Raw genomic sequence first — 25,021 nt, 5'->3', positions numbered from 1 at the left:
TGACATATTTGTTGCCCCTTATCTACTGGAATAATAATAACAAAACAAGCAAATGTATCCTGAACATCACTGGCAGCTGCTGTATTCACAGTGTTTAAGGGATCAAGGTTGCATTCTTTGCAGTGTCTGCTTTCTTTTAAAGCTAAACTCTGCAACTTTGCCTGTCGGAGGCTCTGAAACACAGCGAGAGGGAACTGTTTGAAAAGCTGAACTTCATTACCCAGAAGTCTTGCATTGTCATGTCAGGAAACAGCACCCAGCATGACGATTTCTTACAAGGCTGCTTTAGTTTTTACAAGGAAGCAAATGTGAAAAGAAAAGGAACCACATCAAAGATTGGTGAGTCCTTTGCTGCAGTTTAGGAGATAGTTTACAGAATAGTTTGCATTACAAATTTCTCTTCAGTGGGGTTGAGAAGATTCCCTGAAACTGACAACAGAATTACAACAGAGTTAGGATTGATGGAAGGCTCTTTTTTTTGTCATTACACACAACAGTGCCACATGTAGTTTAAGATATGAAAAATAGCCCAGGTAATTTCGGAAAAAATAAATATGCGTGCAGAACAACACTGATACTGCTCAGCTTTGGGATTTGATTCCTACTGAGGACAGAAAGGCTGTTTTCGCAGCAGTGTAAGGTGCTAAACAGAAAACATGGTGGTATCACAGATTATTGAAGATTATTACATAACGCTGGAAACTAAATCATGTCTTGCACCTTATCTCATCTTACCTCCGTCTATATCCTCACTGCCAAAGTGGTTCCTGTAGAAGAGCATGAGCTCAATCCTGTAGCACTTGTATAGTGTCACCAGGCAGATCAGCAGCAACAGGATGGCCCCCAGACCTCCGGCCAGCTCCACTGTGTACATCAGCTCTGCTAATATGGCAAACACAGGGAGAAAAAGACAGAGATTTCAAACACGTGTTTAAGTGAAAGTAAGATACCAAATGCCAATCACATAAAGCATTAAGTTAATTAAGATTTGTCAAATTCTCCTGTGATTGTGCCTGTCCTTCTAGCACAACTCTAACTCCCTGTTATTTCCAGCCAATGCAGACAACATAGATGCTTCTAATTTGCCTTTTGAAAGAGTGTAGGTTCACCACAACACCGTAGTTTCATACCGGTGTGGAAAGATCTATCTCCAGCCATTGATTATCCATGTATTCTGTAGAATGTCAGATTATGTATTATTTATGATCTATTTCTAGTTTTTGTTGTTTTGTTGATTTCAGAAAAAGCTAGCATATAAAATTATCTTAAAATCATTACATTTATTGGGATTTTTGGTTTTGTGGAAGAGTATGAAAGATTACTCACATTTATAACTTATCTTAACTTAATTTTTTCTGGTCTTGCTGCAGACATTTGATGCTATGAGGCTATATTTCACATCACAATCTTCCGCATTCTCTCTGCTCTAATGTATATTAGAGTTGGCAGTTGCATCCACAGGAGCCCGAACACCAGATAACACTGTGAGCTAAAAAGCTAACCTCAGAACATCAATACATGTGAAATAATGCATGATGCAGTCATGATGGATGAGAACAGTTACTCTAGCTATTGTTTGAAGATTCTATGTTGAATGAATTGACTTTGCTGCAACTCCACATCGGTTTGAAAAAGGGTTTTGTGCCTCTCCTGCAGCTGCATTCATTCAGTCTCTGTTTCTGTTACCTGTCCTTGCTTTTCCGCTCCATCTTTTTATGTTGCTTTTATTCTCATTGTGGCTAGAGCATATCCTGATAACTCCAACTGGGATGAAAGTACAACCACTTCTATACCTGTCACTTTATGCATCCTGGCTTGATAGGATAATAAAAAGGCAAGTGGTGCAACAATAGCATATGACAGATCAGACCGCCACACTTATTAAGACCGGTTATGTGTGTGTACGGCTGCAGAGAGGTGCGAGGTGAAGAAAAGTGCCTGGCTGTTAGCTGAGGCGCCTGTTTGTCGACAGATCGAAGCGGTCCACTGTCCCTGCCATCCGTCATCACTGTAGCCTGACGTGAACTCGTGAAAAGCATCAGTGGAAGTTAAATTCAAGGAACATCAGGACTTCACTGTTGATATTTCAGTATTACAGATGATTCTAAATTGTGTTACTTGCAGCAGAAGCCAGACTGGTAGTATTATTCAGGAGTATGAAAGGAGATATTTTACAACACAAGACAATGGACTCAACCATTAAGCTCCATGGTCTAGTAATTTGCCTTGAAAACCAAGTCGTTTGCTTTGTCTTTTCATGATCTTGTCTCTTTTTCAAGGCTTTTTTTCTTTTTTACAGTGTTTTTTGTCGGATGTCACTCCATCTTTTGCAGTTCAACATTTCCTCTTGGCTACGCCTCACAAAATCTGGGTGGTCAGCCTTCATTTGCTGACTAATGGACAACAGTAAAAGGCTGGAATCGCTGCCATGCCACACGCGCGCACACACACACACACAAACATGGACGGATAGGACTCGTGTGCATCACCATCCATCACAGATGCACATTTAACCTCGTTGGAGTGTGTGATGCCCACTCTACTGCAGCGGCCATCAGGCTGACAGCTCCCATGATGAAGGATGATGTTCTGGAGAGCTAACGAGTGAGGCCCGCGCTGCTTCATCACGCCTGTCTGAGCGGCGACCTTCAGCCAAAACGTACGGATGGACATACGCCCACGTATGCGAACAAAAGAGCAAACAATCTATAGGGGAGAATCAACACACGTTTCTCCACAGAGCCTTCCTCCTCTTGTCTCAAGTTCTCTCTCCCCTCAGCCTGGGAATCATCTTGAATTAGTTAGATTTTCTGAGAGAGATGCTGCGGCTAACAGGCACTGCTAGAAGCAGAATCCAAGAAACTCCAGTTCTACCCTCACTTCCTCTTCGCTGTCTTCTCTACCTTGGCTCTACCCTCTCGCCTCAGTGAACACGGCTTCTCTCCTCAGATATCTGGACAGTCTAACGAGCCAGCTGCTCCTCAAGCAGCAGAGATAACAGTGGAGGAGGCCAATTCTTCTCTGCCTGGCATCCATATTGTAGCGGCGCTGCAGTGGGACGGATTAAGACAAATTAGCTCCTGAAGACTAGAAGGCTGGATTTGATGGAGCCACATGGCATCGGGCGATTCATCACCCCTTCCTCTCCCTCTATTTCTCTCTGTTGTCTAGGGAGGGACATGAAAAGAGAGAAGAGGAGAAGGCAGAGCAGGGGTTGAATGGTTTAAATAAAACAGGAGGACAGGGAGAGCTGTGAAAGCTGAGTCTGCTGCTTCTCATGTTCACAAATCAAGAATCTTATCAACAATCATATACAGTATAGGCAGCTGTCTACTAGCTGATGTTGCTGCTGCTGTTGTTGTGAGAGAAAAACATTATCTGAGGATATGTTGCTGTTGAAAAAAAGTTGGCCATGAGGATTTGGAGAATCACAATTTGTTGTCTTCATGCTAACTTTACATGTAAGTGAAGACATATTCTGACTGATGCTGCGCTGAGACGACCAAATTTATTTGAAGTGTCATGTGCTGTTCTCACAGCTTCAAGAGACAAGCGAGGAGAACTTTTTGAAAGGCAGTGTAAACACTGACTGGCCTTGAATTGCACCACACCATGGATGCAGCAAATAAAAACATGGGAACAGGTCGGTTTCTCGTATACACGCAATCCTGCAAGCACCCAGGCTAATCTTCTTCGGTTTATTATGAGATTCGACTGTGCAGCATAAACCCCTTTAATATAGCAAATGGAGGGGAACTGGGCTGCCATCAAAGCTGGATCCAAAGCTGCAAGCTTAAAAGAGAGGAAAAATATCTTACTATGTAAATGTATTCAACACTGACAACTTTAATGCAGAGACCCCCCTAGTCTTGCTAAGAAAAAAAACCCCTCACTTATATAACCACACAGGCAATGCATCTCTATTTAAAATCATCACGGAATCAACATTCAAACAGTCATCCTCAGTGAGGCGAAATCAGAGGAAAAACTTGAAAACGTTTGCTTGAATAAAAAGACAAGAGGGAGGGGGAAAGGCAACAGTAGCCAGTGATGAAAGATGAGAAAATGTCTGAGTGAGAGTTTGACGATCAAAGGAGGATTTGTGTGTGTGTGTGTGTGTGTGTGTGTGTGTGTGTGTGTGTGAGTGATGGGAGAGGTCATTGCCAGACAGTCAAACAGCTTGTCTGGCATTATAACACCGAAGGCTGCCTCTCTCCAAAAGCACCTTTTCTTTCTCTGCAAACTAATGCCTCCTTGGGCTGAGGTGGATGAATAGGCTTTCTGCACTATCTACAGTATTGTCCCATTTTTTTCCCTCCCAGAGACAACTGGTCAATTCCCAGAATCCCACTAGTTGTTCTTCTTTGTACTCCGTAAATGCTGTGAGAGATTCACTCTACTGAGCGAAGGCCTGTGGTAATAAATGGTGTTTTTCACCTCCAAAGCTGTAACATGCCATTATTAAATATCAAGGCTTCTATATCCATCTGCTAGCTTCCTGGGAAAAGACTGTATATGCTTTATATAACATGAGCTTTTTTTTCATCTTACAATGTATGTGCTTCTTTGCCTCACCTTTCTTGGTGAGCTGGACGTTGGCCTGTCGCCGCCCATTGCCGTTCTCCACATAGCACGAGTAGTTGCCCAGGTCGCTCTCCTCCAAAGAGTCAATGGTCAGGGAGATGGAAACTTCCTGCTCCCCCAGATGCTCCCGGATTGTCCTGCAGGGGGGCGGCAGAGAGCACAGGAAAGAGGACGCATGGATATCGGAGGAGACACGGCGACATTGGCAGCAAGGTTTGTAGCGAGTGAAGGAGAGGGGTGGGGCCTGGCTATACAAGTGGTCATGAAATTAATGACCACAAAGCTAGCCGATGAGGAGCCATCACTGGAGACCAGACACACCTTTTTATTACCTGAACATGACCGAATTAATTTTATGTTTGTGAAATTATTCTCATGAAAAAATATTTCACACAGCTAAATGAAGACTTTGTCTAAAATGCAATTAATGTGGTTGACTAAATTCTTTAGGAATTTAGTTCAGTACATATAGACAGAGCCAGCATAACACACTAAAGTTAAACCAACACACAGAAAAATGACCAATGTGAAAGTGATTATTTATGACTTGACTCTCCTAAACTCTATGGGGTATTTTTGCGTCTTTCAAGGCAGAAATGGTCAGATTGTTTATGTTCACTCAAGCTTTAGTCATTTTACCTGAGAAAGTGAAAGAGTCAAGAATAATGGTCTGTTCCCCTCACTTCCCCTTCATTTGTTTTAAGAAATAAATGCAGAAAGTGTTTGCCTGGTGTGACAAAGTAGATACTGTGGACTTTTGTAGCAAACCCAATCTGATGCTGTTTTTGCTGTTTGATTTGGACCCAGACAGATCAGACAATACTGGACTTTTGTGGTTATGTGGCATTAATGAAAGGAGGATTCACCTGTCTGAGCCAAAGACAAGTGTTGATCATGAGGTTGCTGATGGTGGATAGTGACCATCAATTAATAAGGAAGGGCCGGCTGATGCACCGCTGTCTGCTTTTAAACTTTTACAACTTTATGATTCATGGCTGGTGTAACAAAACAAGCATACATGCTGTTTTTGAACATTTCAACATCAACTAACTTCAAACACTTGCCCAAACAGAGACTCTGGCCGCCTCATTACTTACTGTGAGGTGTACATCAAAGTAATTTCTGACAGTCTGCCTAAGAATTCTGATTGGGATACAGAAAAATCAGGAACAGAAAACAAAAAATCTAACTCAGAGAACATGCAAGATGTGTTTTTAACTTTGCAGTCCCAGTGTTTGCAGGTATGCTCTGTGACTACAGATTCTAAATAACAATGTCAGATCACATTTCTTTAATCTGCATACAAAAAAATAAAAATAATAACTATGGGAAAACAATAACTCTAGACTGCAGGCAGTCAAAAGCCATAAGTAGACAGGATTGACTCTAATAAAATATGGATTTTTCTGAAAAAGAAACATTTGCCCCAAGGAAATTTGAGTTCCTACAGTATGCATCCTAAAATCCATAAATCATGACCTTGGAATTATAAGCCTCCATTTGGGTGGAGTGCAATTCTGAGACACTGTCACAGACGTGACATGTTGTGGGTAAAACTACTATACACTTTTCACCTATCTTTCTCAATCGTAATTATGCAGATAACTACATCAGACAGCACCTTAGTTTAATTCCAAGCTCTATAATCTGCTGACATTTGTGGCAGCTTTTACTTTTCAGAGGTAACTTTTTAGTTCATCAGTAAAACAAAATTACATAATAAAGGTAGGAGGTGACAGTCCATGACTGACAAGAAGCCAGCATCATATGAGTCATGACAGATTTCCCCCATGAAAAATACTCCATTGTTGACTTGCTGAGGCTCTTGATGTCTATTGGTTGTGACATGTTGGTACAGGGATAATAGTGTGACTGTCATGATGCACTACAGCGCCATGTATCACACAACATTTTGCCATGAGGGCTAGTGAGAGGGAAAAAAAACTCTTTTGATGCTTCGTTGCTTAGAAATCTGCCAATTTCCCAGAAATCTATAGACTTTTACTACAACAACACATGCTGTTTTTGGGCACAGCTGAGCTTTGACCTCAGTGCTAACATCAGCATGCTAACATGCTCTCAGTGACATCCTGATGTTAAGCAGGTATAATGTTTACCATTCTAATTTAGCATATTAGCATATATTTGATAATTGCATTAAAAAGAAGTGGAGTAAGTTACTCGCAAAAATGTGAAAAAATACTATTAAGCAAACGTAATTAAGGTGGGAAAATCATTTTACAGAAGGAAAGAATTGCTTCTAACATGATGAAGCATTTCTCGAAGAATGTATAAGGAATGCAGCCCTTTTTTGTGTATGTAATGTTATTCCCTTCAGCCAGTAGTCACGATGCCTCAGAATCAGCTAATGTTAGAAAGTCCAACAAAAACAACTGTGAAACAAACTTGCACATGGCAAAGTAAAGAAGCTGTACTTAGAAAGCCTGGTTAAAACATTTGTAAAAAACCCTCATGACAAGTAGAGAACAATGGGAAAATTCTGATGGTTAAACAAGCTGAATCTCTCCTGCTGGGCTGCTGTGCAAAAATAGGAATGATATATGAGCAGATAATCTTTTTGAGGTTACAAAAATTGCAGCTATTTCAAAGGCCTGTTTAATGATGCATGGGGCTAATAGTGCGAAAAGGTACGAGTGCCACTTGGGTGTTCATCTGCTGCCTGCCGCGGGGCATCTGAATATGAAAGCTAATCTAATTCTTGCTGATCAATGAATGGACTAAACAAAGCAGATTGTGAAGTGCTGGGGAGATAAAGACAAACTACAATACAACCACCGCTGCCATGGCAATATCTTACATTAGCTTTACAAAGTGCTGCTAATAATTGGTATCCCACACAGAAAATATCACTCTCGCCGTGAAATGTCTTTTATTGACCACGCACAATGAAGACCCATTAGAGGTAATCATTTTGTAGCTACATGGATTAGCTGCTTTATAAAAACTAATTATGAAGTAGTACTTTTTAAGCTTTTCGTCTGCAGGAAAGTACAAAGGTTACTCCCTGGGCCAAGGCTTGTCCAAGTATGTATGTGGGAGGGAAATTAATTTAGCCTTTTCTCTTAATTCCCGTGAGCTTTTCTAACAATCATCCTTCTCCACTGTGCGGCCAGTCAGGCAGAGACCTTGGGCTCCACAACGTTGGGATATAGATCCATGCTGATGGCTTTTTAAAGAGGATGGCATCCATGTGTGACTCAACATACACTGAGTTGAAATGCTGTAGGTGTTGGCAAAGAAAGAAAAATCTATCTTGTATTTACAAAAAGCCTCCTATCAGACGTACTTGTTAGTGAAAGTTTTGAGAGGAGGAATATCTGTGTTTGTGCATACAAGTGAGGATTTGTGTGTGAGGAAGATCAACAGGAGCTGGAGAAAGTGTGTGTTCCTGGAAAAGAGGAAGCACGAACACTGAAAAATCTGGCAGGTGGTGTGCATAAAGGTCGAGGGCAGCGGTAAAATGGTGCCGTGTAACTGTGCGGAGATGAAAGTATGCCAGAACCCTTGATGCTGTACATACTGAGGAGGCAACACAATAACTCACTGAGATGCTCAAAGATGCACACAACCTCAGGGTCATCTAGAAAAACATCTTGCAGTTTGTTTTGTGTTACCTTTCATATGGTAAAACTACCAAAGATTCCTACAGCAGGGGGGAAGCACCCTGCGTCGTGGCTGAGGGGCATAATATTACAGCATCATTATTCATTTCAAACATAGAACAAACACATACATTACATTAGCCTGGAAGCTTTTATTGTACAACAACACCTTCTTTGAATGTGCTACAGCAGGATCATATAGTATCATCATCTCTTAGCACTGTGATCTATCTTTGGCTGATATTATCTTTTATAATCACAATGACGCCTGAACTTTTGAACTCTACCATGTTGTCATGCTTTGTTATATTTCCAAATGCCTCGCCTGCTGTCTGCAACTCTTCTGAGTACACCCCCAAAGGTGGAGTTGAATTAGATCAGAGCTAAAAAGGAGAAATGTAGAATTGTATACAATGACAGATCCCCCAGTAGGCATCAGCTTGAAGTTAGCATACTTGTGCCTCACTGTTGCATTAGTGAGTGTTCCAGTTTTCTCTCTGTCTGGCCAAATTTGATATGATACCCAGTGAACTATTACTTAATACTGTATAATCCATTACAGGCCATGTGTCTCACTTAAAAAAGGCAGACTGCAAAAACTCTATTGAGGCCTCTAGGAGTCGTGCTTTTTGATAAATTTATCTTCTGATGGTGGACAAGGGGGACCCCAGAAAACATTGAAGGGAATATATCTGCAGCCTGGAAATGCATGAATAAGCCCTTGAGAAGCTGGACAAAAGTTGGGTTTAGGAGAGGATGTCTGGACTGCTGTGCTTACCCTGTTGCTCTGTGACCCTGACCTACAAGAAAATGGATAAATGGAAAATGGGAATTTCTGAAAATTCCTTGTGCTGCTCAAGGTAAAGGTCAGTTGGTATGTTGAGAAACTGTGTAGGAAAAGAGGCAATACAGTGGAGTAAGAGAGACTTCAGCTAGCCATTTCTTAACTAGTAACATTAATATTAATATTAATATCGCTTTATGGCAAGGGATTTATTTAACAGTTTTCAAAGGAATGGTTTGGCAATTTTAGGAAATATTCTGTCAATATTCATATTCAATTGCCATTAGTAAGATGAAAAGATTGATTGACCACTCTCATGTCTGTTCAGCAAATATGGAGGTGAAGCCATCAGCTGGTTAGCTTAGCAATGGATGCATTGCTGGACTAAAGTACCCTGATTTCCCATGAATATATCTGTGCAGAGCATTAATTACAGTTAGAAAATGAAATTTTACATTTGAACCGCTGCTCAAAAGGGTGCTGTATGCCTATGCACGAGGGACTAAAACTTCTTCTGCACGGCCTTTATGTCTGTATTCCATGCTGTTACTTCACCTCTGAGATCCACGAAGTCTTGTTCTGCAGCCACAAAATGTTATATCTCAGTGGTGAAACATTGTGCCAAAAGCTCCATTTCATGTATTACAGGCAGCCCTTCAGGGAATACTCCTGTGTGATTAATTTCCATTTCAAAGCTAAAAGCTCATGGAATGATGTCAGTGAGTGGGTCTGAAGTGGTGCACATTCAAATTGGAACAAAAAATAAAATAAATAAAAACACACACAGGGAGACAGAATGGCGCGGTGGCACACAACAAAAAAATGCATTTGAAAAACTTGAACGTGCACGTACTGTGAGCATCCACTGTATGCACACAAGCCTCCTCACTGTTTCCCCTGCGCACACATAAAAACGCATACACTCTTTCAAAGTAACTCAGGGTCACAGTTTTGATCTTTTTTACCTCATTTGACTAGTGAAAGCATGGTTTCTAACCGTATGTGACGCACTCCTCAGTATTCTTCCTTCTCATCTTTATTATACCACCTACCCAATGTCGCCTCCACCCACGATATCCTGTAGGCTCTAATTGGCCTGGTGTCCTTCACAACAGAGAGCAGTGGTGAGAGCTGGACGCAGTGTGCTAGAAGGCTAATAGAGACATCTCGAAATGCCAGGTCACTGACTGGGCCGCTAACTCTCCTCCCAGCCTTGTCATGCTGCTTACAGTTAACCTTTTCATTAGACGGCATTTGTCGACAACAGGGATTTTCTAGTCATACTTGGGGTCCGTCAAAGGAGTACAGTGGGGCAGGACATGAAACAGTGTGTGAATGTATGTGATGTGTGTATCTCAGTACAGGAACACCACCTACAATGCCTATCTGAACAAATACTTATTTAAAAAAAAACCTTAACAGTGAATTAATTATTTATAAATACTTTAGTTAGTATGATATAAATGTTTAAGTTATAATCCTTAATACTACCATAAAATCAAACCCTGCTTGATGCTATTAATGTATTAGCATTTTGTCAGTTGGTCAGCATTAACTATTTCAATTCATTAATATCTATAAAATAGTTTTCATTGTTAGTGGTGGTAGTAAGCCATTCCCGTGCTAGATTCAAATTGACTAGCTACGCACGAGGAAATAGGAAATGATGTATTGTTAACGTTATCCCCCGCAAATCAACCTCACTGTTCAATCTCACTCTCCTACTGTATTATTAGAGCTGTATTAAAAGGTGAATATTTCCTAATGCTGCTACTTCACATTAAAAGCACTCATCTGAAATAACATTGGGTGGCTTTTATTGTGAAGCAGCCACAGGAAATGAAACATATTTGCACTTTAAACAGATACACCAGATGCTGTTGTGTTGTATTTCTGACAAAGTAGCTGTCTGCTGCACAAAATTCCACCTGCCTGTTTGTTTATGGTTACAATCAACTTTCCTTCTCTCGATTGGCTATATAACCCAAATTAAAAAACAACTTATCCCTAGAGGTATCTCATGAAAGCAGCTTATTTTTTTCTGTCTCTGAGATTTATACCTCCATTGGAATTTTAATGGAAGTGAATGAAATTTAATTTGCAATACTTAAACATTGAAAAATAACATTTCAACAAGAGCACCATTCCTTCGCACAAACAATGTCCCCATTAGTCTGGATAATAAACACACCTCTCTACCAAAACAATATATCCATATGAAAACTATTCCTTGTGAGGTCTGTGGAGATTCACAGCAACCAGGATGTTTTTTCTGGAAAACAATTTTGGTGGTACATTTTTTCCAACTCTGTAAGCACCACAAACAAAATTCCATTGACTGTCCCTCCACCTGGGTGGAAACACTGGGGTGAAACAGATATCTCAAAACCTATTTGCATGGCTGTATACCACTAAAGAGGGAGTGGTTTCTTATGATTTTGTTTCCTTAGTTTGATGCACTTTCCTTCCTCCACCCTATTTTCTGAATGCCCTGGTGATGACACCACTACAAAAACACATTCTTAAGAATCAAGAATTTCTTCTACAACTCAGGGGCAGATTATTTGTTGCTCACATTTTGGTAACAGCATCTGAGAGATTGTGACCGCACCACTGCACAAATACATGACATTCAGTTACTTTATGTTAATTCTGAAGCAACACCTTCCCCATGTGGATGTCTGTCAAGACATATGTTCTGTTTATTTTAATAATTCTTTTGATATTTCCTAACTAATTTCCTACTCCCACTTAATTTGACAATTTGACAATTGTGCTTGTTGCTTGTATTTATTGACTAGAGAGAGTTAACAATTGATATTTAGTACTAACAGCAGTATCTCCACTATGTGTATTAACAGACTAAGGAATTCTCCATTGATGAGGAGAATTGATTATCCTTATAAGGAGGGGGTGGGGTCAACACTCGACTCTTGCTTTGATTGGCCTTCACTGGCTGAAGATCAGCTCATCATCTAGAAATAAATTGAGGGTGAGGCACACTGTCAGTGTATTGCTTGTCTCTTGTCAGTCCACCAAAGAGACAAACAGTGACCTTTCCCAGATGTTGATTACAGCAAATGAAGATCAATTAACCTGTGAGTTAGTAACAAATCACACATGATATGACCAGCCAATCATCTAGGCAGGATAATTAAGTTTCTCACTTGCAGATTTTGTCTAATGTTAGCATATAGCTTAACGCACTTCTGTGCCTAACTACAGTCTCACAGTTCTGCTTGTGTGGCTGTACACATGTTTAAATACATGGTTCAATAAATTACTCAACAGTGTTGTAACATGTGCTAAATGCAAATCCATCAAGGTGAAAATAATAATATATATATCTATATAAGTTATATCTGCTGTAGTTTGTGTATGGTTGATTTTAATTATAAACAACAATTAATATTCTGGATGAGTTTCATATGTCAGTGTGTTCAAGCTAAAACAACACTTTGTCCTTCTCTTCTCCGACTCTGTCCCAATATGACCTGAATGGAGCGCCAGCCAAAAACAAAAAGCCACCACTCTCAGAAAACATCAACTTGTCATTCAGCCAAATGCTAGCTGCAAAGTTGTAATACCCTGAAGGTGTTTTCTGTACAGTCTGGCCTCTCCTGATTAACTTTACCAGACTTTTCACACCAAGCACTGCAGTTTAAACCACAAATGAAAAATGTTCTATATACCACTTGAAACCTGAAGACAACAACCCAGGTGTTGTTTTTCCTCATATGACTGGAATACATCATAACCTAAAGCAAGGAGAGATTTAAAAAAAAAAAAAAACAGCTTCCTACCAGCCAATTAGGTGGCATTGTTGGATGGTCAACCAGCTTTAGGTAGTGTGTGCCTGGCCGCCAGGGTTTCACCTGATTTTCGAGTAAACAGACCTCTGTTTCCAGTGATGAGTGTGAGCAAGAAGATGGAGGTCACCGAAATAGAAAAGGAAGCTAACATGGACATTCAATCGGAGATTCCATCTGCTGTGCTGCTCTGCTATTGCTGCCTGCACTCAGATTTCAATGCAAAGCAATCACTGATTGCTGATGAAGCAATGCCTGAACTGTGCATATATACTGTACATGATAAAGAATGCATAGCTATCTACATTATTAAACAGTCACATAAAGCATTTATGAATATCATTGAAATGATAGCCTGGTAGTGAAAAGTTCCTTTTATTGTTGTGTGTATTGATGTGTGGTCTCACAGTTGTGATAACTGGGTTTAAATAGGTGTTTACCATTTCAGCCCCAGGGTACCTCATGAATTTGTCATAATATGTTGTTCGGGCCCTGTTATAGGTTCAGAATATATGCCCATTTAATGGTTTTAATTATGTTTTGTGTCTTAAATCCTAATCGCCAATAACAAACCATCTTAGGTGTAGATGTTGAAAGTCTTACTTGATGTCACTCTCCTGAACGCGCTCCTCATCCAGATCCTCGATGAACTTCTCCCCCTTCATCCAGTATATAAGTGGACTGACGTCTCCGCTGTATCCAAAGAACGCTCTGCACGTCAGGTTGACAGGATTTCCTGCGGGAGACAAGACACAGGATATGAGGTAACACCCGCATGAATCGTCATGGAAGATGAGAATGTATAAATTAGACTGTTAGTGCTGTGTCTACTTTTTGATTCCCTAATTAATAAATAGCCAGAGTATTCAAATTCTTTGCACTATTTTCCAACACTCCATGTGTAAAATACACCAAGAACATCACATGTGTTGCACAACAGGTGGTATGCAGGGAATGTTGATACAGAGTGCTGGGGCCTTTGTGATCAACAACATAAAAAAAGCAAGGGGAACCATAAAACAGTATTGGTGCACCGAAACGGATGCTGCTACCATCAGTTTTCTATCCAAATCTATGTTAGGTTATGATGTGCGGTAATGCATTAGGATACAGCATCACAGCATCAGTGTGAGTCAACTCTAAAACAAAAACAGCAATTTTATCACATTTACTCCCTGGCACTTTCTGTACTTTGACTACTACTGTCTTTATCATTCGTTTGTGTGTGCTACAAGCGTCAGTTGACGTCCATTAAATGAAGCAATGGTCTGTGACATTGCTAGTGTGTGTAAAATTTGATTTACCCTGGATTGGATGTTGCTTTGTGGTTTTCGCACCACCATAAAAATGTGCAACATATAAAAAAAATAAAAGCAAAAGAAAGCAAAAGCTACACAATGAATACTATTCCAGCAACATCTACTGTAAGTGGCGTGCATTGGAGAGTTACCAGGCCACATGGCCAGCAGCTGAACATGAAAAATCTAAAAATGACCACAACATCTGTACTTTTTCCCTGTGCCCCTCAGGTGGTGGATAAATGGTCATATCTGATTCTGATACTGCATCAATGAGCATCAGCCACCTAGAATTATATGCGTTTACTGCTATTACACCCATTCTCTTCAAAAACAATGTAACAGCCTTCTTGATTCCCCTCAGTTCCTAAAACCATCCCTCGCTCTCCAGGGGTGCCATCTTAAACCATACCAGACCCTTTTTAAATTCCCTGACGGCCTCTTACACCTTAAAGCACTCTCCTGAACACTCTTTCACCACAACTTCGCAGCACTGCTGTACCTTCGTAAAAGCTCTTATACACTTCAGCAGGCCCCTTTCTCTGTCAGACCGTATATTTGAATTTCAAGTCCTTTAGTAAATTTTATATGTAAAAGTAAGGCATAGCTTTTAAGGACAGTCATTTGCACTACTAATGAATTAATATATGTAAAACTCACAATCCACACCGATTTCTGCTTTTTCTATACACACTAAGCAGGAGTTCAAATTGTACACTGTCAACTCAATTATACCTGCATTCCTGTGATGATGATGGGATGCTTTTTGCCCTTGTGGGTCCATTGAACTAGACTGTAATTGAGTCAACCATCATTCCCCAGAAGAACTACACAGAAGCTATTGGTAACACGTAGCTGTCAGTGTGTATGTGATGAGAAAATAAAGGGTGTTTATGCTTTGCCGGCAGAGGTCAATGCTGCAGTGCGGTTGCTTGATTGCATCCCAGTTGTAGCAATTCAATTTTTTTTCAAATACTGTTTAAGAGCCGCAACAATGTGCAAGTAAAGTGAGACGATTAGATAAAGACTGCATAGCGATGGTGGTTATTTAGCAACCATGACCACCGTTTTAGGACAAGAAAGTTCTGGGAAGTTGCTAAGCAGAAGTAGAAACCTGCAAACTGACGTCAGACAAAATGATAACATAACAGGATCGAAGAGGTTGATTCTTTTAGATACCACAGACAAAAAGAAAAAGAAAATATGAGGTGTGACAGCTTCAAAGAAAGCATGTTGACAAGAGTTGGAGTTCAAAGAGGAGCAGGTTTGACCATTCTGCACACAACCTCCCGTTAGAAATAGATGGAGATAGGAAAGTTGATATTTACTTTTTGGCCTCTACTACAGCTTAAAGGTTTGAACCAAACCTCAGTCACATCCAAGTGCTCCCACATACTTCTGTTAGGAGTGTAGTTTTGTGTTCATGTCTTTCCTGTTTAAGTCTGTTTTTGGTTCTGTGTTTCTCTGTGTAGTCTTGTTTAGTTAGTTCCTAGTCCTGTGCCTTAGCTCATGTTGTAGTATTTGCTTCTAGTTCTTTCTCTGCATCATTTTGCTTTAGTCTGCTCTGTACTCTGTGTTCTCGTTTAGGTTTTGTCTGTTATGACCCCTGTGTTATAGTTGGTTGGTGTTTGTCTGTTTACATGGGTTTCTGTTATTTTCTGAAGTTGGATTCTTGTTTGGTGTTTTGTAACATGTGTTCTGTCTGTGTTGATTATTAAAATTGCCCCATGTCAACCTGTCAATTGTTCCGTCTGTTCCCCAGTTATCACTCTGCCTGCCTGTCTCTCTGTTTTCCCTGCTGCCTCGTCAACCTTGATACCTGTCACCTGTGTTGTTCCCGCCCTGCTCTTTAGTCCCTGTGTATATTTACCTGGTGTTTCTGTTTGTCATTGTTCGTGTTATGCTCTGTCTGTCGTGGCTTCAGTTTCCCTGTCTTGTTCAGTGTTTTGTCCAGCTATTCCCCAGCTCATGTTCCTGCCTGTCTCATGGAGTCTTGATTACCTTTTTGGATTTTCTTTGGATGAACTTTCGTTGCTCATTTGGATTTAATGCCTTTGGATTTCTCTGGACTCAGCCATTCAGTCTGTAAGTGTGCTTGCTTTTAGTTTTGGAATAAATCTCTTGAACTGAACCTTCCTGTTTCCCGTGTCTTCATTTGGGTCCAACCAACCTGTTTCTCCTACAAATTGTAACAACTTCACCTTGAAGAATTTAAGTAGTAATGGCTTGAGTTTATGTGCTCAATACTACTGAAATGATGTACGTGAAATAGGCTATTTGAAACAAATGCAATGTCCTAAAATGTTTCTTGGGAGCATTTTAAACAGATTTATATGGTAGTGATAGCTAAAGTCTGCGATGGACTGGCGACCTGTCCAGGGTGTACCCCGCCTTTCGCCCAATGTCAGCTGGCATAGGCTCCAGCCCCCCCGCGACCCTGTACGCAGGATAAGCGGTTGACGATGGATGGATGGATGGCTAAAGTTGAGGCAGTTAAAACAAAAGCACCAAAAGAAATTCCAGTAAGCAAACGCAAGACTGGAAGAATACTGAAAGGAATACGAGAGGGAGAAGTCAGCTATCAAGACATTCAAGGTCATTTTTCTGTACTAGCAGGCAGCGTGATGTACAGATAGGCTTCCTGTGATGATGAGGACCATGAGAACAGAGGGGTAGGAAAGTGCAGAGAAAACACATCAACAAACTCCCTGCCTTCACATCAGCAGGGGTTCTTCTCTCTGCTCGGCTCATTTTGCACACACATCCTATGTGGCTGGAAACAGATAAACCCCTTTTAAACCTGTTTTCTCCCCCTGCCTCAGATTAGAGACCTCTCATTCTTCTTTCACACTTATCACACACATGCTGCAGCCGACAGCGCATCCATGAGTGTGTGGCCTGTGCTGCGGCAGGCTCACCAGGGGCGAAAAATAAAAGAACCACATCATCAAAGCCTGGGAATGACTCTGATCCATAAAAGAAGCCGCCAAGGATCAAGGAGGCTCCACCAGTTGTGCGTCCAGGAAGGCAAAAAGGTGATTCAGCATCTCTTCATTAGCACTCCTTGCTCATTGGCCCTGTGGCGAGGACTCAGAAGTCTGTGAGATGGGAGATAACTGTGGCGTATAATTGGGTACTTGCTAGTTCAAAGATAATAGGGATTTTATTTTACCAAGGCCTGCTCTAATTTGGCCCTCTAGTGCAGTCTAGCGCGCTCAGAAGATAGCTAAAGCGATAACAGGGAAAATCTGGTTTGGAGATTCAAAAAAGGCCCCAAGTTTGGAGGACGCTTTTGCATTTTTGTGTCACAGCTGAGAGACAAGGGCTGTGTGTGTGTGTGTGTGTGTGTGTGTGTAAGAGAGGATGCTAGGATCTATCTTGGATCCCCCCCCCACACACACACATTGCTGTACTTCCCCATTCCACCAGGGGTCTCTGTTGTGCTACAGAGCAGGATGGCAGGCTGGTGTGCAGGAGGAACACATGAAAACAATAACAACAACAAAAAACAAAAACACACCATTTTGACAGGTGCAGACATCAGTAAAAGGAAACACGAATCCTTTTGTGTGCCACCTTTGATGTCAAGAGGCTTCACCCGTGGATCCGAACAGCATGTTGTGTTGTAGCATTGACAGCTCCACTGCAGTGCTGACAACAGCCGTGGTGTCACTCTCCAACACTTATTCCAAGGGGCTCTTCATGCATATGGCTGCATGTTGTTCCCTTAACGACGGCGTGCTAATTTGTGCCAGCTTTATTGTGAGCAGCTAAGCCTGCACGGGCAGAGGTCGTGTGCTCAGTTTGGGAAATGCACCAACAGCTGTGAAGGGACTTAAGTGCACAGATTCTAACATTTAAATCCCAACTCTGGTCTTGGTCGGGGGGTGGTGGTGGTGGGGTTAATGCGATTGTCTCCTCTCTCTTATCTCCTTTCGCCTCTAGAGCATCTCTCTCAGTGGCTATGGCTGCAGGATGGAGACGTCAGCAAAGATTCCCGTGGCTAAGCAGAAAGACTGGAAGCTATGAAACCATGAAACACCACTGAGGAGCGGAAAACCAGGGAAAGAGACACAGAAGAGGACAAGGAGGGCGCTGACATCTATGCATTTCTGTCTGCGTCTATGTGCATGTGACAGAGGTATAGGCTAGCATGAGAGAAAGAGGGCATATGTGCTTGTCAGTGTGGATGTGAGCGAGAAACAAGAGCTAGACAGAGGAATCACACACAAGGGAGAAAACACAACATTCTTCATGGAGATGTGCAAGACTTCCAACACAGAGTGAACCCATGTGTGCTGAAGATTACATAGATTACAGATCTATCAGCGTGTGCACCATCCATGTTGAGTTAATCTACCAGTGTTTCCCATTCAGATCCAAACAATCCGGCTCTTGAGGAGGGAAGCCATTCTTTTTCTTTTCTTTTTTTAACAGCCTTTAATAAATTAAGCCTTGCAGCTAGCAGGAATAATACTTCAGAGAGGCAAGAGGAAGGGGCATTTGCAATCTCAACAGCATTGAGGACACAAATAGCTTCCTGTTTAATGTTGTTGGTGAAATGGGAAGCAATGTATGAGCTGGCAATTAACGACAAATGCTGCACACAGCAACAGCACTTTTAAAATTACTTGTAATCTGCAAGCAAGTTTGAGTTTTCTGCAAGTTGTCTTTTATATCTTAATGTAGGCCAATGGCTGCCTGGAAGATCGCATAAGGCAAATACTTAAAAATCTAAAGAAACTTTAAGATTGATCATGTAGTTGACAAATGGATGTCCTTTAAAAGAAATGTGAACATCTACAATTCAATTGCTGGGGAAGATTATGTGGAGAGACATGTTATGCAGTGCTTTCCACCACCATCATAAAAACATCAAATGAGGGTATATCTTTTGGAGGAATGGTGTTCATCCCTTCATTAGAATTCCAGAAACTTAGGGAATCTATACGTAAGACCAGTGGAACTGTGCTGAAGGCTCATGGTGACCCAATACCTTATTAAGGCATTTTATTTTGGGTTTTCATTCAATTTGACACCCATCTGTGTATACTTGTGAATTTATTGAGGTAGAATGTTAAAGTTATTTCTTTAGTCGTAAAAGGCCATAGCCTTTTTGCTTTGGACAACATTAACAGCCTGTGCTTTTAAAGCACAACCAAAACCTCTTTACTAAATGTCAGAATGACACTTCTGTCACTTCTGGCATTGGGGGAAAACTCCGTTCGTCCAGCCGAATTGATGTTCCCTCTACTCTCTAATTAGTCCTTCCTTTTAAAGAAACAGTCTGGGCTCTACATAAAAGGATGTGAAGATTGCCCTGTAGCTTGTGATCAGCAGGATAGCGAGCGGCTGATCTGGACTGAGAAGAAGCCCAGGAATTGAATCAGTAGATAATGTGATTGTCGATGGTGAAAGGGGGTTTCCCAGATACAGTGGGCAACATGGATTGATTCCTTAAAACATTTTTACAAGCTCTGACTGAGCGTGAGCTCATCTGCTCCAGCAAAACATCCAGGCAGTAAAGGGTTACACTAGTGATGGAGCCCTGTAATTGCAGTGGCTGGGTACCCACTCACATCGGCGTTGCCAGATGTAGCAGTTTAACTGTCTCTCTGTTCAGCATTCACTTTATTTTGTTTATTACAGCCTTAACCTCTCCAATCACACATATTTTAAGGCAGCCATTCACTGTGCTGTGTTCATTATTCATTTAGCTGCGTCCCCCCCCTCGCGTCTGGTCAATTTCCTGTTATTCATACTTGGTATTGCTCCTCATTATCCATAAGCAGGCAAACTGCTGCTGCTGGTCCCCTTAATTAATGCAGGTAAAACAGATATCAAGAGACATAATACAATGTTTAAAAGTTTTTTTCTGAATTTTATAAGCATGTTAACATGTGGCAATTTTAAAAGGAAATGCTCAACGATGTGTCGCGTAAATTACAATTTTCATGTCGTGTCTAGGAATTATATACTGTAAGGTAACTGACGAATATTACAGGGCAGTGGGAAACAAACAGGCTGGGTGAATAATACATCCAATTTGAGCCTTGAGGAACAGAGCATGACATTTGCAAAGATCAACACCTACTCGTTGCATTGATGTTCTCATAACACAACGTTCTTTAGCACAAAGGCAGCGCCTGTTATTGCAACCGAATCCAGCAAAGAATCATTACCAATGTTAAACCTCATGTTCCTTATAATCTTGCGTGGAGAAGTCACAGTTGAATTCTCCTAATGGAAAGCTAATTACACATTAATGAAACACTTAAAGGGTACTTCACAAAACATTAGACAAATGTCACATTGAATGGAAGAAACAAGGTAATACCACAATTAGTAAAGCATCAGATAATGATGGGAATAGCCGTGTCAACTATTTTTACTAATGGTTTTGTGAGGCATTGTTGAATCATAATGGGCTGTGCCTATTATGGCTTTATTGGATATTGTTCTGCTTTTCCTAAACAGAATCATTTGTCAGTCTGTCCCCCCATCGATATTGTTACTGATCCAAGCGCATGAACCATGTCCTCAGACATATAAAGATGTTTCCTTTCCTGCCATTTGAAAGTGGCCTGTCACTTACATGGATACAGAGGAAAGAGTTATGTAGAAACTTTGTTAAAATCCCTGTCTTCTTGCCCAACCTGATTCTTAGTCTGAAATGCTGAAGCTGCTGTTAGCTGACAATCTAAAAAAAAGATCCCTCACAGTGAGAAGACAGAGATTGGATACCAACAGGACCTGAACGCTTACTGGGCTTTGGTGCAGGGCTACGCAGGTAGAGGAAGGACTCCTCGCGAGCTTAGCGCAGAATGATGGGGCCATCTAGAGAATCCCTAAGTGGCACCATGTAGTTTAGCTACTGATGGGGGACCAGAGAGCTGAGGAAAATGGAAAATGTAATGGGAGGGGAGCGAGAAAGACAGACACACTCAAATCAGGGACTGATGGCACTAAATAGCAGGTTCCTTGAGGCCTTGCTGGTTCACCTTTGAAGCGTGCCCACACCCCCAACAGTCCCATTTCCTAGCGGAAGCTCCCTGTGGTTAGATGCTCAGCTTGGGCCCATTTTAGCATTGCTTTCAATGAATTATTTTCTTAACTATTGTCCAGGGGATGTGAAGTGTTCTCTACCGCCAGACGGCACACACCTTCATGTGCTTTCCTTCAGTGTGCTACATGATTGGAAACTAAATCTATTCCTGTAAAGTGGAGGTTTACTGCTCAAAAGGTCCCATCCAGCCTTGCTTATGTACACTCGAATTTGCTTATTAATGATGAAATGTTATGACTCATGGCAGTTGCATGGCTGAATTTCTGGAGCTGCTGAATCTATGAAATGCTATTTCTTGCCCCTGTGTGGTTCAGTCATGACAAATTGCAGCAGTGCAGAATCAGAATCAGCTTCATTGCCAAGTAATTTTTACACTTTGCTTTGGTGACTGGGTGTATAACAAGAGACATAATATATAAATATAAAAATATGAAACTGACAAAAGAATGATAAAAATGAATGATAAAAACTATGTGCAACATAGCATTAAATTATTTACACATGCATAAAAAAAAATTTGTATTACTCACACAAGCTAAAACAGGTCAATGCATTCCCACTGAAGGGAGTCACTTCATGTACACAAACCTAAAAATATAATTTTACATTGCAGATGCTGCAGAGGCAAACACTCTGGATATGAATTTGTTCTTGGATCAGACCACACAATATGATTCTGGAAATGTCCTGATGCAAGGTCATCAGGGAATGAAAATGAGTGTCAGGCACCACAAAATGTTGGGGAGCGACTCTAGATTTATGATGCATTAGGAAGCCCTAATAGCAAGACAAGCATGTGCCATCGTATGCTTGGTTTTTATCTTTTGAGGAATTGTATGCCTTTATTAGTGAGTTGACAGTAGTACAACATCCCTAGTAGTACTAGGGATGTTGTGGTTCATGACCGGTGTTTTAACCCAAAAGCCACAGGGAAGCCCTGCTTGCTGAGTTTAACTATGTCTTTTACATCAGACAGCATGATTGTTGGACAGTTGTGACCATGATCATCTGATCTGGCATAGGCAAATATGTTGTTTAGAGTTCAGATACACATTACATGTGATTGTTGAACGTCTTGCTCCAAAAGTATAAGTATTAATCTGCTACCATAACAGCATCCACTCTTTAGGCTTTCCACAGGATTTGGAACTTGACTGCGGGGATTTGTTCCCATCCAACAATAAAAGCATTAGTAAGGTCGGTCACGATGGCGTTCCAAAATTATCCCAGCTGTATACAGGCTTGTAAAGTTTTCCCACACAAACTTTGGATAACATGTTTGAACAAGGGCGCGTTGTCATGTTGAAACAGGAAAGGGCCTTTTTGCCATAAAGATAGAAGAACACTATTGTCTGAAATACATTTGTATGCTAGAGCATTAAGATTTCCATTAGTTGGCGCAAACCAAAACCAAACCAAAAACTGCACCAGACAAAAAAATGTGGGCAGGGTTGTCCACATACTTCAAACCATACAGACTTTCATTTATCATTTATCACTCTGGCCATCATGGTAACTGTACTTGTATAGCATGTGTCACATTCACCCCATTTACACACACATACTTAAACTGATGGCAGTGGCTACTATGCAAGGTTCCAACAGAGTGCTCATCAAACTAATACATTTACACATGGACGGCACAGCCATTGGGAGCAAATTGGGATTCAGTATCTTGTCCAAGGACACTTCCAGATGCAGACTGGAGGAGCCGGAGATCAGATCCTCGAGCTGCTGATTAGTGGACGACCTGCTCTACCTCCTGAGCTACAGCCGTCATTCTTTATACTTTATGTTCACATGTCCAAGGGTTCACCAAAGCACTGATTGGATCTACCTTATTGCAGCAGAGTGGCCCTTGTCTCGAAAGCCATCTGTGAAAAGAATCCAGTCCCTAAATGGTCCAGTGGAGCAAACTCACCAGCCAAGATCAAAACAGCTTACTGTGTTCAGTGAGCAAGAGAGAGTGAGAGTGCTATATCCATACCCTCTCCTGGGGAGTCCATGTAATGAAAACAGGACACAGCAGAGTGGTTGGGACTGTAGGTGCTTTCCCCAGCATTTCAGCAGGCAGCGTGTTTGGGTTATCTGCAGCGCATGTGAGCCGAATGAGCAAGGAAGTCTGACAGCGACTTAACCGATGCCGCAACATGAAGTGAATGAGTGGAACAGGTTTGAAAAAGCAGGAGGAAAAGCTGCTGCAAAGTATCACCTCAAATCTAGCTGCAGGAGGAGGTGAGGAGGGATCTGGTGTTAGGGGGTTTGGAAATCATTGCATCACGTGTTTCCAGGGGGAGGCAGGAACAGCAGAGAACAAGGTTAACATGGTGGGCCTGTCGCTCTCTAGAGGTAGGAACTCGTGTACTGAGATGTTCTCTCAAAATACATAGGCAGATAAGATGACGATGCTTCAAGGTTTGTTGATTACTTTTTTGTCTATTGACCAATTGCTTATTTGACTTATTGTTTTAGCCCTATTTACAAATGTCATTTACGTGTACAGGTGCTGATGCTAACTGGCTAACTGAACTGTCAATAATCCATACCAGTATATTCGCTGTCATGACTTCCAAATTCATCAGTTTGTCTTTTCATTGTTCATTCTTCTTTTCTATTTCTACACACCCTATTCATTTCTTCTCCTTTGTCTCCTACCTCACCTTTCTGCTTTTCTCTCATGCCTTGCAGCATGTCTTGGGACTTTGCGCATAAACAGGTTTCTAAAATGAGTGCCAAATCTGGACAGAGACAAACAATAGGACTGTGTGACAGAGAGGCCGGGAGGAAACAGAGACTCTGCAGGAAGGACGCTGAGGGAAAGGTTAGAGCTCTGGTGAGAGTCGGCATCATCTACACAGCGTCCTGCTGCTTTGTCCCTGTCCGTCATGTTCACAGAAAAGCACAGTGAGAGATCTCTGGCTTTGTGTGTGTGTGGTGTTCTGGTGCATAGGCAGAGTAATTGGAGTGATTTGTATTACCTATGCTTCTGTCCTTCCAATTTGCATGAACATATGGAGGTAAATAAATTCATGTTCACATGTTCAAAAAGGGCATGTCAGGATTTTGGGCCATTTGGGTACAACTGTCACACTCCAACTCAAATGTCAAATTGATAATGTTTATTTGATAAACATGGCATGATGAGAAAGCATGTTTAAAAGCCCTGCATGTATCCATCTGGATAAATTACCATAAGATTGACACGAGTGTCTGGGGATGACAAAATGTCACCATAATAGGAAATATCTGCCATGTGAAAGGCGACAAGAATCCTCCTTGGGGGCGCTGACAAGACTAGTTGAATGGTGCATTTGCAAAATAAAAAAGATTTTAATGCTGTAAGGTCAGGAAGGTCATCATGCCGTGATTGTTGAATGTCAGATCACCATCAGAATAAAATCAGTCTTGTGAATGGCTACCTAGAGCAAATAACCTTTGAGGCATACTCTCCAATGACCTGATATATGGGGAAATCACATTTAATGCCAGTCATACAGAATAAACCCTTGGAGTCCATAGCTCACCCTCTGATTATTCAGACATACATCTCAGCTTAGACTGTGGATAATCGAATTGATTTGCTCCATCTCACCCACGACCCCTTGCTGCAGTATATTTTAAGCACTCTGATGGTCCGACCGAGGTTTGTGCTGCAAGGAGTGGACTACAGACACAGATAGGGGAATTAAGCAATTAGATGTGATATTTTTTACAGTTTGTAGAACATGTTAAATGAAATTCTTGAAATCTTGTAACACATTATGTGTGGAACTGTGGTTTGGTTTTTGCTAAAGGAAGAAGTCCTGCACTGCACATGCTGTGACTCCATTCAATTTAAAGTTCCTCTTTATCAGGGC

General features: G+C 41.3%; 1 protein-coding gene across 4 annotated transcripts in view; it reads right to left on the bottom strand.

The window, feature by feature from the left end:
• Window positions 1-25,021, bottom strand: part of LOC119902272 (interleukin-1 receptor accessory protein-like 1) — a 246,266-nt gene that overhangs the window by 15,995 nt on the left and 205,250 nt on the right. For 2 of the 4 annotated variants that reach the window (XM_038718369.1, XM_038718386.1), the window contains exons 7-9: window positions 13,404-13,536; window positions 4,576-4,721; window positions 736-879 (exon numbers count right to left, since the gene is read on the bottom strand). In XM_038718369.1, coding sequence (XP_038574297.1) covers window positions 736-879; window positions 4,576-4,721; window positions 13,404-13,536 — 423 coding nt within the window. Of the gene's footprint in view, window positions 1-735; window positions 883-4,575; window positions 4,722-13,403; window positions 13,537-25,021 lie in introns of all 4 variants that reach the window. The other 2 variants (XM_038718377.1, XM_038718360.1) reach the window with 1 other exon arrangement.

The sequence above is a fragment of the Micropterus salmoides genome, unplaced genomic scaffold (genome assembly GCF_014851395.1).
Source record: "Micropterus salmoides isolate LMB-PRFRI ecotype aquatic unplaced genomic scaffold, ASM1485139v1 Ms_hic_scaffold_1, whole genome shotgun sequence".
Classification (NCBI taxonomy): Eukaryota; Metazoa; Chordata; class Actinopteri; order Centrarchiformes; family Centrarchidae; genus Micropterus; species Micropterus salmoides.
Note: the sequence above shows the minus strand (reverse complement) of the source record. Positions and strands in the feature narration are given on the sequence as shown.